Source organism: Pangasianodon hypophthalmus, chromosome 4 (assembly GCF_027358585.1).
Source record: "Pangasianodon hypophthalmus isolate fPanHyp1 chromosome 4, fPanHyp1.pri, whole genome shotgun sequence".
Classification (NCBI taxonomy): Eukaryota; Metazoa; Chordata; class Actinopteri; order Siluriformes; family Pangasiidae; genus Pangasianodon; species Pangasianodon hypophthalmus.
Window position 1 is genome coordinate 5501787 of NC_069713.1, and position 17766 is coordinate 5519552.

At 38.1% G+C, this 17766-nt stretch overlaps 2 protein-coding genes across 3 annotated transcripts in view; both read right to left on the reverse strand.

The window, feature by feature from the left end:
- Window positions 1-17766, reverse strand: part of LOC113547304 (zinc finger protein 454-like) — a 42294-nt gene that overhangs the window by 13532 nt on the left and 10996 nt on the right. The gene's annotated exons all lie outside the window — the stretch shown is intronic.
- Window positions 46-16658, reverse strand: LOC113547301 (gastrula zinc finger protein xFG20-1-like). 2 transcript variants are annotated; one of them, XM_053233708.1, is made up of 11 exons: window positions 16202-16658; window positions 13816-13899; window positions 12650-12818; window positions 12271-12536; window positions 10232-10400; window positions 8974-9200; window positions 4881-5051; window positions 4639-4714; window positions 4337-4379; window positions 2893-3130; window positions 46-2312 (listed from the first exon to the last, which is right to left on the reverse strand). In XM_053233708.1, the coding sequence occupies exons 2-11, from the start codon at window positions 13822-13824 to the stop codon at window positions 1272-1274; spliced, it is 2409 nt and encodes an 802-aa protein (XP_053089683.1). In that variant the 5' UTR covers window positions 13825-13899; window positions 16202-16658; the 3' UTR covers window positions 46-1271. The 2 variants fall into 2 exon arrangements, with proteins under 2 accessions (XP_053089683.1, XP_034159954.2); XM_034304063.2 differs by having other exon boundaries at window positions 13816-13927.

Below are 17766 nucleotides of genomic sequence, written 5' to 3' on the forward strand. Positions count from 1 at the left end.
ACCATGCTGATTAACAAACATGCAGGATCAGCAATGCATTCACAGCATCCTTAGTAACTGCCTGGTCAGGGTCACTGTGGCTTAAATTAGGCTATTAGTTTGTTTATATTTTGGGTAATTGAACCAACTAAATTTGTTAGAAAATACTGCAGGCAGGTACAAACAAAAATAATAACTGCGCAAGTACGATTTTAAGAAAATCAGTCCCGCAATTATGAACTGGAGTGATGTAGCTGAGGTTGAGGAACTGTCAGAGCCAGAATTCACACACCACGTTGAAAGCCATGCTATTATGCTTTAGGGTTCATATTTAATTACAATAAATAAATAAGAAAAAAAACTACTAGGCCATGCCTATTTTGACTTTAAACCCAAATGGAAATATGGATACAGTGATGCACGATGAGTGATGGGTGACAAAAAGTGGTCCTTTGTAGCCTGTGATTTTAGTGACTGTACTAATAACAGTTAAAAATACTGTAGTTACTCTTAGTTTGATCATTTAATTCACTGCTGATAAGCAACAACTTATTAAACTCTGTGAAATATGCTAATTTTGCAAAGTAAAAGCATGTACTGGTATAACTGTAGCATGTCTCTTTTAAAACCTCTTTCAAAGATAACAGTAAGCTTTGTTTTATGCCATGTCCAGGCTGGTCTTACGCTGTGAACCTGCTTTCACCAGCAATTAATTATACACGTAAGAAGGTTAGTATTTGCATATCGGCTTAAAGATATGCTCCCCTCACTGCCTGGGAGCAATCGAAGCAATCGAAAGTTGGCACAGGTCTGGAAATGCTGCATGAGAGGTACGAAATAAAACCAAAGATGTTAAATAGCTTTTTGGTAATACATTTAAAACTGCTTGAGGAATTACATCGAGGATAACTTACACTGTAAGTGTTGGAATGTACGTATCGCCATTTCTTAATAGGAAAAAATGAATCTGATGTGTATAGCTTATGATGGTCATAAAAATAATGAATGGAGCTACTGTTCCAAGATCTGTGAAAAGGCAGTGTGAGAATATCAAACAAAGAAGAAATCAGCCATATTTCTATTATCAGTCTGATCAGTATTAACTGACTCCTTCAAAATGTTTCTCAGCAATCCTTCAAAGTCTAAATTGTGGCTGCATCCCCTGTTCCACTGGGAACACCTCAATCTAGGCAACCACAGTGCAGTTTTAATACCTCTGCATTCAGTACATCAAGTGTTTTTATAAATCACTGCATCACTACTTCATCATGAGTCAAACTCGAGTCATGGTGTCATTGCTTGTGGTTCTTCAGACTGACGCTGTGGTTAAAACACTCTCCGCATTGCTCACACATGAAAGGTTTCTCTCCAGTGTGGACGCGCATGTGGGAAGTGAGGTTTTCCTTTTGGTTAAAGGAACATTCACACACTTGACATTTGAAAGGCTGTTCTCCAGAGTGGATGAGTTCATGCCTTTTTAACCTGACGATGTCCTTAAAGCCTTTTTCACATACATCACACACATATTTATGTGGACCTCGGTGAGATATGACATGGTTATTGCGTTTGTGAATGTTGCTAAACTTCTCTGGACAATCTGGACAGCTGTATGGCTGTTTTTCTTTAGGATGAGTCTGCTCATGTTCCAGTTTTATTGACCTGGTTTTGAAGACCTTCAGACAGTATTTACACGGGTGATCATAATCCGAATGGAGCTGAGTGTAGTGCGACTTTAGTCCGACCTTGGTGAGGAATCTTTTCCCACATTCTGGACAGATAATAAATTTGGACTTGTGTTCACATTTATGTTCTTTTAAACCTCGGGATTCAGGATCTGCTATAACAAACTTGCCACAATCCTGACACAGTCTATAGAATGGTTTGACTCCGTGCTCCTGTTCAGCATGTTTCTGAAAACTGCCGACGTCATCAAACCGAATACGTAGTGTTTCAAAATGATGTGCTTGAGTGTCGTCACCTTCACTGCACTGAGCACAGCAGAACACTTTTTTGTGTCGATGGACAGAACAGGAGAGCGAGGCCTCGGTCCCACATTGTGTACACCACACCACAAGTTTACCCTGACCATCCTCCTTTAAAGCTGTGAACAGGTCTTCATCCATGGACACATCAGAGTCTGTGGCCTCTGCATCTAAACATGGCTCCCACTCATCCGAACTGTGTTTACGTTTAGACGTCCTCTTTCTTTTCTTTTTCACTTCCTCTTCCTGCAAACTTGCTTCTTCATCATCACTAGATAAATACGATCCATCCTTTTCAATAAACACCTGCTCACTGCACTCGTTATCTGATGACACAATGTGAACCACAACCTGCAGGATACAGAAAGTCTTTGTTAAGGACACTTGTGATAATTTATAAACAATCTACACTATGCAGCAAAAAATATCTTAGGAGTAAAGTTGATATTATTTGCTTTTGAGAGTTTCTGATCAACTATATTGTTAATATAATTAAAATTCCACATTCCCTTTGCCTCCTATCACAGATTTAATATGCATTTAGAGCCAATCTAGCTTTCCGAGCCTCAAACCACAGACTGCTAATTCATTGCTGGTTTCTTCTATACACTGATTTGTGTGTAATATTCTAGTGATAATTCTAGGCCAGTGTGTTTAGGGGACGGGAAACACCACATCACTCGCAATACAAAATCATATATAAAAAGTATTATTAAGAGTGTACAAGTCAAGCATTAATGATGCTAAACGATTGCAGGTGGTGTGTCGCTAATATCACATATAACTTAGCTTCAAGTTAACTGCCAAAAGCTTATCAATGAGTGATCATGGGTTGTTTTTTCCATTACGCTCAATAATACAGACATGTTTTAGGCTATAGTGTTCTTTCAGAGTTCCAGAGTTCATACTAACTGATTGCATTAATACACACCTCCTCACCATCCTCATCCTCAAGTATATGTTCTTCCTCTTTATGAAAGGTGTGTGCAGGTTCGGCTGAAGGCGGGTGACTCCTCCAGTCTCTGTGGTAGCCACAACTCTGGCAGTCCTGCGTGACTGAAAACAGCTTCTCGTTGCCCTCAATGGTAATACAGCACTCTTTCTGACAAAGCCAGCAGAACTGGAAGAGCTCCAGCAAACACTGTGTGTTCACAATCACCTCACTGCTCCTGGAAAACGCCATGTATGCCATTCATTTATTTGAAATACTGGTAAATAGTAACAAAAGCTAAAACAGACGTTACTGAATTTGGTTTAAAACACAGCACAAAGTGTAAAACAAAGACAATATAATATCAGTATCATGATACAATACAATATTGTGACGTCAATACATTCGTATCACAATCACGATCACCATTTTTTTGTTTGTGTAGATAACAGTTACAAACTCTGACTGAAAACAGCTCATTAGAAGTCGAAGTTTTGTGCTGCTTTGAATCATTAAAACTTAAATGCTAATATTAATATTTTAATTCTTCTGCCTCCTTTTCAGCATTAAATAATATATTACAGTAGACATTAAATACAAGTGAACTCTATTTTACCCTGCACTACCAATTTGCTGGCAGTTTGTTAGCAAACCTATATACTGTGATACATATCATCTATGAGTATTGTGATAGGATATATTTTTTGTCATAGCGCTCATCCCTATTGTTCTGGTTTTTATACACAATCACTTACCATCCACTTTATTAGGAACACCTGTACACCTGAACATTCATGCAGGTATATAATCAGCCAATCATGTGGCAGCAGCACAATGAATAAAATCATGCAGCTACAGGTCAAGAGCTTCAGTTAATGTTCACCTCAAACATCAGAATGGAGAAAAAGTGTGTGACCTCTGAGAGTTTGACTGTGGCATGGTTGTTGGTGTCAGATGGGGTGGTTTGAGTATTCCACACACAACAGTCTCTAGAGTTTACACAGAGTGGTGCGAGAAACAAAAACACATCCTGTGTGAGGAGGATCTGCCGGCTGAAACACCTTTCTGACGAGAGAGATCAGAGGAGAATGAGCAGACTGGTCTGAGCTGACAGGAAGTCTATAGTAACTCAAATAAGCACTCTTTACACCCGTGGTGATCAGAAAAGCATCTCAGAAAGCACAAGTTATCTGTTGTGTGTGAAATTCCCAGGAGATCAGCAGTTTCTGAAATACTCAAACAGCCCATCTGGTACCAACGACCATACTACGGTTAAAGTCACAGAGATCACACTTTTACTTCATTCTGATGTTTGATGTGAACTGAATCCCCTGACCTGTATCTGCATCAATGTGCAGGTGTACAGGTGTTCCTAATAAAGTGGGCAGTGAGTGTATGTGTGTATGTGTGCGTGTGTGTGTGAAATAAAAAGTGAATGCCTTACTTAAAAATGCTAGTTTCCTGATAGGTCTGAAGGCTCTTGACAGCTGTGGATGAAAAAGTAACCAAGATCAAGCCAAACAGATGTGGCATGTAACCTGTAAACAAATTTACTGTTTAATCCAAATGAAAGCCTGACTAATTAGGAATTAGCTCCCTGCAATTAGCATAATGATAACTGGATTAGAAACGTTCTCATTTCAAATTTTAATGAGAAATCTTTCACTATAATAGCCTACTTTGAATAATTTAGTCAGAGCTTATTTGCTTTACTTAAACTTTTTACTTAAGTTTATTTCCCCCAACCTTCACGCCATGACTTCTCTTCCACCTCGGAACATGCTGACAGTGGAGTAGGTGTGTTTTCTTCTCCGAAAGACATCTTTAAAAATAAAGAATAAGCATTAGATATTGTGCAGTGAAAGTTTGTTTTGGTGCTATATAATAATTCAGTTTCAATTTCAACCCATCTGCAGATCCCTAAGAAATCATTAAGGAATAAATCCTAGTGACGTCCCATAAATTTATCACAGATTTACATGCAATACCTTCTGAGATCTTCCTTTTCTGTTCATTCTCGGATTAACAAAAGTGCAAGATGATGTGGAGTCGTGTAGATTGGTGAACGCGAGTTTGTGATTAGGCTGAGGAAATGAAACAACCTCAGACTGCACTGGTAGCGATGGACGTGGCCCAACTTCCAGGTGGCAATCTTGGTCCTGTAAAGACATGTCAGAATGTCAATCCGTTAGTGGCATAGCTCCAGTATAAGCCCATTTCTTCATGTGAGTTAATGTGAGTCTTATGGAAGCCCTAAGAGGCCATGCATTATTATTTTTTCTTTCTTGTGATCTTGACTTAATTCTCATGAGCTCAACATAAGGTGGTTTTCTCATGATGTAATTTTATCATGAGAAAATCTCACGCCTTGTGAATGGGACTGGTGTTGCGTGCATGTTGGCGTCGGCAAAACGTAATAATTGCTTGCTGTAGAGATGGATTTTATCTCCGCATTAAGAGAGGAGAGTGTAGACCTGACAGCCTCCTTCTCAAGTGTCAGACGCTAGTGTGGAAGTTGTCAATCACACAGAGCTATTTCAGCCTGAGTGAGTCTCTGATCAAAGTAAAAATGGATCTGTTAATCCATGATGCTGTGAGATTGCGCTAAGCTTTTGCTGCCTCCAGAACATTAAAAACAACATGCTGTTATGTTGAGTACACAGAAAAATTAAGTCTTGAATTTTCATTATGTCAAGATCATGAGAAAACAAGAAAGAAAAAAAAAATAATAATAATGCATGGCCTCTTAGGGCTTATGCAGAGTCTAGCCTTCATCAGTGTCAGTTTCTGACCTCCGCATCACTGTCTGCTGAAGATCTTTATTAAGAAATGATGCACCACCCAAATGATTTTCAATCAGTGATGTTTCAATGGTAGAGCAGGGGTAAAACTTCATCTGCAGAGCAACAGCTAGACTGGAATAACTGTGCACCTACAAAGTGGACATCTGACCATCACACCCATATGTGGTTTTTCCCCAAACTAATAATATAATGCATGGCCTCTTACAATTTCCCTTCACTGGAACTAAGAGGCCCAAACCTGTTCCAGCATGACAATGCCCCTGTGCACAAAAAGCGAGCTCCATGAAGACATGGTGTGTGAAGGTTGGAGTGGAAGAACTCGAGTGTCCTGCACAGAGCCCTGACCTCAACCCCACTGAACACCTTTGGGATGAACTGGAACACCGACTGAACCCCAGACCTCCTCACCAACATCAGCGCCTGACCTCACTAATGCTCAAATCCACACAGCCACGCTCCAAAATCTAGTGAAAAGCCTTCCGAGAAGAGTGGAGGTTATTATAACAGCAAAGGAGGGAATAAATCTGGAATGGGATGTTCAACAAGCACATATGGGTGTGACAGTCATATCTATATACATATATATACATACACACACACATACATACATACATGTATATATGTGCTTTGTAGAGTGAGGTTTTATTGACGTTTCCAAGTGAGAAAAAAATACAAGTTCAGGAAGCGAAAGAAAGAAAGAAAGAAAAAGAAGCAGGTAAATAGTAAACAGATCATAATGAGGAAAAGAGACCCATTATATATATATATATATATATATATATATATATATATATATATAACACACACACACACACACATATAATACCTACTACTTGTTACAGAATGATTTATAAAAGCTTTAAAGAAGTTTATTAAAGATATTAATGATAGCACCACTACAGAGGCATGAAAAGAACCTTTATTTCTGACAGTGTAATGTAGTCTGTTGTTAATAAGAAGTCCAGCCAAACACACACACACACACACACACACACACACACACACACACACACCCTCCTCCTCTACACTCAGTGTCCACTTTATTAGGAACACCTGTACCCCTGCACATTCCTGCAGATCCAGGTCAGGGGCTCAGGTTCAGCTCATATTCACACTTACCTCAGCTTCAGCTTCACTTTGTGTAAAAAGAGAAGGAACAGCAGCAGGTTTCAGAGCGTTATATAAAGAGAGTTTTCTGTAATCCTCAGCTAAAAAGTGATCACTGCACACTCGCAGGTGCTTCACACTGTCTCTGCTGATCACACCTGCAGCTAGGCGGTGCTTCATGGCTGCCAGCCACAGCCTGCAAAGCTCCACATCTCTCGGAAAGCGGTGGAAATGTTGCCTAGAAGAGCGGCTTCCTTTGTTTCTGCATTCCGGCACACAACACTTAGTCACCATCTTAACCAGGCTTACTGATGATACTCAAAGCTGCTAGCATGCCTGGCTCCTTACCTACTTCCTGGTCTGGTTTTCATAATAAAAGTCACACACTGAAAAAGTCAAGGTAACTGATGCTGCCTTTGTGTGTTTTCACATCCACTTCTTTACTTAGTACTATGAATCATACTCGGTGTAAAGAAAGCTGCAAATGACCTCAGTGCAATAAAAGTGGACTCAAAAGCTCGAAAGGCGAGAACTCGAATGTTGATGAGGTCTCAGACCACTTGTTGTCGATCACACCAGGGCTCTATGAGGTTACTGTAGTGTAACATAGCTGTGTAACACTGATTAGTGTCGTTCACAATGGTTGCTTTACACGATGTTACATTTAATCAACTCACGCTTCATGCCATTGAGCTACTGACTGTTTACACATACACCATATATATTACACACGTACCAAATAGTAGTACAGTGTTGTGGACTCGAGTCACATGACTTGCATTCGAGTCACAAATTTGCTGACTTTCAACTCAATATAATTGAGGAAGTCTTGCAACTCGACTTTGACTTTGACGTCAGTGACGTCACTTGGACTTGAGTCACAAGGTTTGCCATTTTTTTAAACCAAAAATGAAAAAAATATACACGTAAACGTTTGAGTTGAATCAACTATTCTTCCCCTAACAAACATTTAATTTTCAGCAAATCAGCATCAATCTTCAGCCAATCACCGTGCACTAGACAACGACAAGGTTGAAAAGCCGCTCACTCCCAGACGACAGAGGCACTTTTAATGTTTATGATTCTAGAAAGATTGTGTTGCTTGCAACAACAAAAGTGCTGCAACATGCAGAACCTCAGAATATCAGACGCAAAAGCAACATCTTCAAAGTTTGCTCGGCATTTGATGTTGCAAAAAGTGAATGAGATAGATGGGTACACGTAGTGAAAACAGTCTACACCTCATCTCAGTGGTGCTCTAATGGTGGAATGTCCCATTTACGAAGTAAGCGCACTTGAAGGTCACCACAATGTCATAATTACAATCAGGAACTCGTATCTTCCTATTGCTGCCTTCCTCGGAAATTTGTGTGTATGAATTCGGGGGTGGTAATTATGACGTAGTGTGTGTTCATGTGCTTTTGTTTTTTTTTTTGTTTTTTTTAAATGGCAAGAAGTTAATTTAGCCTTACTAAAAGAAAATAAAGAGCTTAACATCCAGAAATACCACTTACATGTAAAACGTACCATCTGCTGTAGAAGTCACATTTATATTGCTGACCATGATGACTTTTTTGTTATTGACACGCCCCCATCTCAGAAAGCCAGGGCTCATAGAAGAATTCCCAACTTGTAATTACAACATTGTGGTAGTATTGATGTTCGTTCACTTTGCAATTACGAATTTCCGACAGGACTTTCTGAGTCGATGGCTTGTCAATAATAAAAAGTCTTGGCAGCCACTAATATGAATAATTTAGGAAAACTCAGTGATAGCAATGATTCAGGATTTAGGAAAACTTAGCTATAGTTATGCAAATGATCGCACATGTTTGCGTTGAATTAATATTTATCTTCGCACAGAATAAATTTTGAATCACAATTGCTAGCACTATACAGCAATGTGTAATGATATAAAAATACACGTAAACTAAAATTGCGTCAATAAAAAATTTTAAAAAGTCCAAAACACAGGACATAATATTTGGGTAAATTAAAGAACAATAAACTGTAATTATAATGTGATAATATACAAGGCAATTGCTGTCGTTTTAAAAGTGTAAAAGTTTTAACCCTAACACTTAACATTCACCTCATACAGCATTTATGTAGTTTGTGTGATAAATATAAAATACAAAAGCTGCGACAGCCCAAGAACAAGCTGGCCTACCTTTGCTTCAGGAACTGGGTTATTCTCCTCCTCTTCAGGCGCATGATGGCTGTCAGCCTCCTGCTTTACAGGTAGGTGGTGTCCTCCACCCTCACCTGTCATCCTGCCCACACATTTGCTCAGGTGATCCACAAATCTGTTCTTCTTCTCCAATAATTTGCAACATTTTGGGCAGTGAAAATGTGAAACAGGCCTGCAGTTCAATCCACACTTGAAGATTACATATCCTGTAAGAAAACACAAAATTAAAAGGTGAACTGTTTAGAATTATGTAAATGTTAACTAATATGTGAACAGGAAGGTTATACCATTGACTCCAGATTTCAAATTTATGCCAAAAAGAATATTTTAAAATGATCATTATTGGCATCAATCCCTATAAACTCTACTGTTTCCTTTAATCATTTCCTGGCCTGAAAATATTAGGTTGCATATTGATTAAGGTCAAAAAGTTTTTTCTACACAAAAGAGAGAGACGAATGTTAACCTGTACAAGTCAGGTAATGGATATAAAACATATTCATAAGCACAAGAAATGTAATCAAGCAAAAATAAGGACATCATTCAAAAATGCTTCCATGGTTTGTGGCTGTTTTGGGGCTGATAGTCCAGGGACTGTTGTGCAGGCTGATGGAATCATGAATTTTACAAGGTACCATGATATTTCAGCTCAAACCCTGGTTGTCTCTACCAAGATGTTAAACCTTAGCCATGGATAGAACATTCAACAGGAACAGACCCACGACCCAAGACGTCTAATTCAACAGAGACATGGTTGTGGAAGAAAATCATTTTGCAGGGATGACCTCAGTCTCTGAATTTGAACTCTACTGAAAACCTGTGGTCTCAAAAGCATTCATATGTACAAACCTAAGAACATAAAGATTGAAATGTTCTGCATGGAGCAGATCGTTCTACAAGTTAGAATAAATACAAGTCTAGTTAGACATTACAGGAAGACGCTCTGCGCCATTATTCTCTCTAGATGAGGCTTTAAATAACATTAATTGTAGGGGTGTCATTAATTGTGAAACCAATGTTCTGTGGGGAAAATTGCACTTCTGAAAATAACGTCAAAAAAAAAAAAAAAAAACCTACGCAGCACCTTCATATGTTAAAGCTTAAAATATCACTCACTGCAAGTTATTTATTTATTTTTGCTCGTTTTCATGATTCTCATGCCGATCATTCTGTAAAATAGCTAATTGCCTATCCTTGCAACATTTCAGCAGCAACGAAACACAAAACCGTTGCTTGCCTTTAAATCTGACAGCCCTCTTTTCATGCGCTTTAATGTGCTTCCTCACTTTGCTCTCCACGGTTGGCTTAAACACCTCAGGCTTGCAGAATGGACAGTGATATTTAGTGCAGCACTGCACACATTTTGCCAGCTGAATCGGTCCTCCATTTTGGATCGTCACATGTAGCTGTAAGAGAAAAAAAAAAAAAAAGACCAGAATAAAGCACTGAACTAGAACATAAATGTATGTACCTTATATCATTTTTGTCATTAATGTCAATATTTAAGTGATGACAATATACCTAATCTATTTAATATTTCACTATTGCTTTTTAATCAACCTTGAACAAACAAGTTTCATGTTTATGTGTTTAACTTTCACAATCTAAAAAGTTCTATAAACCAATTTACCAATACAGTCACACAATATGACATGGGTAATAATACTGAAGCCAACGGAATCCTAGTTATGTAACAACAGCATATCTTCTATTTGAAATATCTCCAATTTATTTTTAATAATTAAATTTATACCACAGTGCTGCTGAATTCTCAAATCTGTTCGGTCAGAAGGTGGTGATTAATTTTATATATAACAGGAGCTCTGACTGAAAGCTTTAGAATGTCTTCAGGACAAGCTGCATTGTTTATGCCTTATTTAATTTTACATTTACATTTATGGCATTTGGCAGACGCCCTTATCCAGAGCGACTTACAATTATCTCATTTATACAACTGAGCAGCTGAGGGTTAAGGGCCTTGCTCAAGGGCCCAGCAGTGGCAGCTTGGCGGTGCTTGGGATTTGAACTCAAGACCTTCCAATCAGAAGTCCAACATTTTAACCACTGAGCTACCACTTCCCCGTTCAAGACACAGGAGGATTTTGTATTCAGTAAATACAAAAATGTAATTGTTAGTAAATTGCTGTGGTATAAGAGGAATAAAACACACCACAACTTGCTGTTATTGGAAAATAATCAACTTCTGGGTAGTAACACTCCCAGGAGCTTCATCACACCATCTTGTCATTCATTCGTTATTGTTATATAACAGCACCAAAGTGCTTTATTCCTTATTTAGGCTAATGGTAACATCCATATAATGTACCTCACCAACATTTCAGTAGATAAATGGGTCTCACTAGACATATAGGGGCGTGTATCTGCCACTTTTTGATATGACTGGCTTTGCCCTGATCACTTTCTGAATTAGACTATATGTCTAAAAGTACGTGGACACCTGATCATCACACTCATATGTGGTTCTTCCCCAAACTGTTGCCACAAAGTCTGAAGCACACAATTGTATAAAATGTCTTTGTATGCTGTAGTGTTACAATTTCACTGAACACCTTTGGGACGAACTGGAACACCGACTGCACCCCAGACCTCCTCACCCAACATCAGTATCTGACCTCACTGATGCTCAAATCCTCATAGCCACACTCCAAAATCTTGTGGAAAGCCTTCTCAGAAGAGTGGAGGATGTTATAACAACAAAGGAGGACTACATCTGGAATGAGATGTTCAACAAGCACATATGGGTGTGATGGTCTGGGGTACATAAACTTTTGGCCATGTAGTGTAAAAGGTCTCCTCCATGATAACTAATGTGGTTCTAGCAGGTTTCCCTTCCTGTGAACATGGATATAAATGTCACAAGTGGTGATATGTTCACATTATACCATGAATTTATTAACAGAAATCTTCAATCATATTCTAATGTAGGTGACTATACAGTAAACTGAGGCATTATACCAGCAGTAGCTGTTACTATAATAATCAATTTAATCAGCCTGCAAGATTGCACTCTTTACTTTCTTTTTTCCTTTTTAAACAGTATGTAGGTGATGTAAAGCATAACAGCTAAACTGTAAAAGATTGCAAAGTATCAGTCGTTCCATGAGTGTTTTAGGTGTTTTTTTAAATGTTGCTTAAAATTGAAGCATATCTTCATCATCTTCTTCATGAAGCCTGCTTGATACAGACGACTAAAAAGTTTTCTACTGCCCTCGAATGAAAGAATGAATGAATGAATGAATATAAAAGACGACTCACCTCCTCTCTAAAAACAACAGCCGAATGACTCTGCTGCTCCTCAGACATACGACAATTGTCCACATCCTCTTTTATAGAGGGATGAATCCGGTCCGGCTCCTCCTTTAACGGGAAGAGATTCTCTCTATCCTCATGTGCCACTGTGCCCACACATTTGACCAGATGCTCCAGGAATTTGTTCTTTTTTTCCACTAATTTACTGCATTTTGGGCAGTGAAAATGTGAAACACCCTTGCAGTTCAAGCCGCACTTGAAGATTGCATATTCTGGAAGAAAATATTTTTAAAAAGGCAGAAATAGAAAGGAACGAAAGGCTATTCAATTGGCATGGTAAAATATTTCATTTCCTATATAGTATATGCACCAGATAGTTGCTTGCCTTTAAATCTGACAGCCCTCTTTTCATGCGCTTTAATGTGCTTCCTCACTTTGCTCTCCACGGTTGGCTTAAAAATCTCAGGCTTGCAGAATGGACAGTGATATTTAGTGCAGCACTGCACACATTTTGCCAGCTGAATCGGTCCTCCATTTTGGATCGTCACATGTAGCTGTAAGAGGAAAAAAAAAACCAGAAGAAACCGACACAGGATTGTAATATTCCATGAATAAAATCTGTATCATCAACAGTGTTTCAGGTTTGACATGGTGGCTGATAGATAGATAGATAGATAGACATTGTATGTGAATATTTATATATGTAAAAAGACCCTGATGCTCAAACTGAAGATCCATTCAATACACACAGCACTCTTTGACATTATAGCATATAGTTGTGGAAGAGAAATGATTTATAATCCCACTATCTGGTGTCACCCATAAGAGGATCACTTCCTTTTTGACTCTGTTTCCTCTTTAGGTTTCTTCCTCATGTCTTCTCAGGGAGTTTTTCCTTGCCACAGTCGCCTCTGGCTTGCTCATTAGGGATCTTAATCTAAACCTATATCTGGATTTCTGTAAATCTGCTTGGTGGCAATGTCTGCTGTTAAAATATATAAATAAACTTGAATTGAACTTGACTTGGTCATTAGGGAATTTCTGGTTACTATTAACTACCACCAGAACCGAATGAAACCTTTTTTCAGGGATAGATCATTGAGAATTAAAATTAGATACAGGAACTATTAGGAACACCACTTTGCATTAAACTACCAGTACAGACCACCAGAAACACATTAAAGTCCAATAGGAACCTTTAGGAAGCTCTAATGGTGTTTCAGTGGTGGGGAAGTTGGTAGGGAGGTGGGGTAAATACGCGTTCACAAATTTCATTTTCCACCTTTATGTACTAGTCCTTACAAAATCGTAAACAACTATGAAATGCCACGTATTTTTTTCTTTCTCATAACATTAATATTAGCTCCCTCACCAACACTTTAGCCAGGTAGCTGACATAGCTTATTTTAGAAGGCTAAGACAACCATGTAGTTAACATTTACTTCATTAACTGTATGACTATATGATTAAGAAGGTATGTCATTTTGTATAAAAGATAAATGGATGAATGGATTATGAATTATTATGAATGGATATTTTCCATTTTCATACCTTCTTCATTGTTCTTTGTTCAAACGATCTCTTTCTTGCAGATGGTCACACTTCAGCGGGGCTTCTTCCACCCATTCCACAGGGCTGCAGGTAGACGTCATTGAGAGCTGAACTGTACATTATAAATGATTCATATCATAATATATGTTTTGTACATTTAATTGTTTTTGGTAAATCTCATTATCATATTTTATAAAGCTTGTGTTGTTCAGCCAAACAATGTCTGCATGCCATTTTGCAATCTTAAACTGACCTCGCAAACCTCAAAACGGCAGCGCAAAACTATCTCAGGAAGCAATTTTTTTGCCTTAGATCACTGACCACATTTCTTGTAAGTGGAAGATTGTGTAAATTTGATGTTCTGCCAAACTATTTGTTTAACCCTTTCTCGCAGTACACAGGCATTACATACTGTCGGCGCAATGGAAATCGACTTATCGGACATTTTCAATCAGTATAAACTAATAAATGATTTTATCGCCGCAAGTCTGTTATAAGATTAGTCAGGACACTGTTGGGTTCCTGTGTGTAGAGTATCATGACTCTATGTTTAGCTACTGGTGAGGAGTGTGAGCCTCTCCACCATAACATTAGTACAGAGATAAAACGGACAGCACATCAAAGGATTTTTTGATAGTAAATCATTGTATACAACTGCCACAAAAAAATCATAACATTTAAACCTAGTAGGCTACGTAAAAAAAATACTTACGAAACACTGCAAATTCTTAAAGCCCTGAGTGTCTACTTTCATATGAGCCATTAACCACTACTGTGGAGTGTTGCATCACTCAATACTGAACACAGGCATCCTCAAAACAGGTCTCTAGTACAAACATTTAAACAAGTCTCTATAGCTGAACTCTTTATGACAGGTTCCTGACAGCATTGATTATAATACTCCCTTCACATGCAGTCTGAACTAAGGTGAACAAATGTTCCCATGTTTTTACAAATGGAAACTTCGCAAATAACTTTGATACCCAAGTTTCTTTTACTAACATTTTCCATGTTCGATCTACTTGCAGTCACGCATAAGACACCACCATACATTTATAACTGCTGTTGTCATTATGCGCTTTTATAGTAGGGTGCATGTTGGCTAGGAAGATACCAAAATAGATCAGATTTAAGGAATAAAAAAACGCTATAGGTTGTGCTGTTATAGGAAAATGTGATGCGGTTTCTGTTATCACCCTTAAGTTGATTATTTTCTTATAACAGTGCACTCCGACACGTTTTATTCCTCTTATACCACAGCGATTTGCCAACGTTTCGAATTTTTCATTTATAAATGAAAAAATCAACATGCTTGGTACAACTTTATCGTTACATTTCTCCTCGTTTAACGTCCGCAAAACAAGTTAGTTCCTGTTAGCACTTACATTATGGCAGCTATAAACAACTGTTCCATCACCGGCCTGTCTGTTTACTTGATAAGACAAAAAAAAATTGTAGCTCGTCAAGAATTTTCCAGAAAACCATATTGAGAGTTACAAATCTACTTACAGAAAGCTTTACATATCAACAGTTACACACATTTTAAATCTGTTTATGTGTCTTCTCCTCTGTTTTTCAATCCCTTTAAATGAGCCGTTACTATAGACACAATAAGGTATTAGAAAGACGCATTAATAAAACCTGTGATCTGAATTACAGCTATTGTCAGGGCATCATGTTCATCATGTTATGGTGTAGCTAACGTTAGACGCAAAGACTTGCTGATTAATTATGATTTACCCTGCTGAAAAAAAAACCCAACAGAAACCCTCATAGAATTCGTAATGGTTTTAATGGGAATTGTAATGGTTTTAATGGATATAATGGGAATTGTATTGATTTTAATGGATATAATGGGAATTGTATTGGTTTTAATGGATATAATGGGAATTGCAATGGTTTTAATGGATATAATGGGAATTGTATTGATTTTAATGGATATAATGGGAATTGTATTGGTTTTAATGGGAATTATATTGGTTTTAATGGAAGCTGTAATGGTCTCTGTGGGTCTCTACTGGTAATTTGTTGCCTTCTCTTGGTGGCATGTCTAGTGGACACCATTAAGGACCAGTAATGTTAATGGTTTTAATGGTTAAAAGCTGATTGTTTGTAATGGTATTTGTAGTGGAAACCATTAGAATTTCTGTGATGGTTTCTGTTGTTTTTTTCAGCAGGGATAGGAGTTTCCAATAGGTCTCAAACTAGATTTATGCCATTAATAGTTAACACTAGGTAGTAAGTGGTTTAAAAAACACAACAATCCGACGAGCGCGTGAACGCAGCTTTTATAAGTGGAAAAGGCAGCAATTACTGAATTATGTCAATTAATTAGCCTAATCACGAGTCTATATAACAACAAACAGCCAAAGTAAGCAATGTTTACCTCAGTGTCAGTGCTGGGAGGTAGCATCCATGTCACATCCATCAGATTTGAACACATTATTAGAGAAAATTACTTTTCTCTAAATTACTGGAGAGCAGTCCAGGCTCCAGGCAGCGTTCACAAGCATCAGCATCTTTATCAACAAACCTGTTTATTCTGCTTTTGCAAGCGGAAATACGAAATATTAATAATCCTTGCGTCTATTTACAATCTGTTATGATTGACAATTCAGGACAATAACACAATAATATCACTTCTCCAGCTACTTTAGCCTCTCCTGACGATTCCACACACTACTAAATGTTTATATCTGTAAATCAACCGACCTACAACGCAGCTGGCACCAAAAAATATCTAAAAAATAAATTAATAAATACTAAACCATACGAACAATACATCCAGTATACAACTTCCACACATCTCTGTTATCGAAAGCCAAGCTGAGGAGCCAATCAGAATGCAGATGTGCATTCAGAAGTTCCTGCTCAGCAGCCAATCATATGCCGTGTAATTACGTCACGTCCTGGATGAGCCCTAATTTCTGTAAACCTGTATAAATGCATATTTGTCAGGTGTGAAGTTGCATTCAATATAGACAATTCTGACAATTTGAGACAAAAAGTATACTGTATGGCCAAAAGTATGTGGACACCTCAACACTGCAGATTTATTCCCTCCTTTGCTGCTATAATAAGCTCCACTCTTCTGAGAAGGCTTTGCAATTATTAAACAAATGGTATTTCTCAGCTTAATCTTATTGGTGAACAAATACAATGGTCTTAGTTGATCCTAAATGTTAATTTCACATCAAAATAGAGCGTTTAAGAAAGAAAAAATGAGATGTCAGGTGAGTTCCAGTTCATCCCAAAGGTGTTCAGTGGGGTTGAGGTCAGGGCTCTGTGCAGGACACTCGAGTTCTTCCACTCCAACCTTCACACACCATGTCTTCATGGAGCTGGCTTTGTGCACAGGGGCATTGTCATGCTGGAACAGGTTTGAGCCTCTTAGTTCCAGTGAAGGGAAATTGTAAAGCTACAGCATACAGAGACATTCTATACAATTCTGTGCTTCCAGCTTTGTAGGAACAGTTTGAGGAAGAGCCACATATGGGTGTGATGGTCAGGTGACACCTCATGTACATCCGTAAGATTTAAAAGCAACCTTCACTAGTTGACATGTCAGGTTTCTGTTTCAAACAGTAAAATGTTCAGCAACTTTATATGGTCGTGACTATTTTCAGCACAAATCTCAAACTTTGAATTGAACTGAATATAAGGTCAGAGTTATTTACTACTCTAGAAAATTCAGAGTGCTCGTACGGAAAAACAGACGTTTTGGTAGGTTTGACTGTCATACACACGTATGCGATTTGAGACACAACGCTAGTTTGTTTAGCAGAGGTAGCTGGATGGAGAAATTTGTCTATTTTTATTGCTGATCTACGCAAGTGCACAAATTAACCTTGGAGACATGAGCCAATAGAAAACAACATGGTCTTTGGTATCTTTTTTTTTAAAATAAAGAAAATAAAGTAACTTTTAGCTAGTTACATTTAAAACACATTA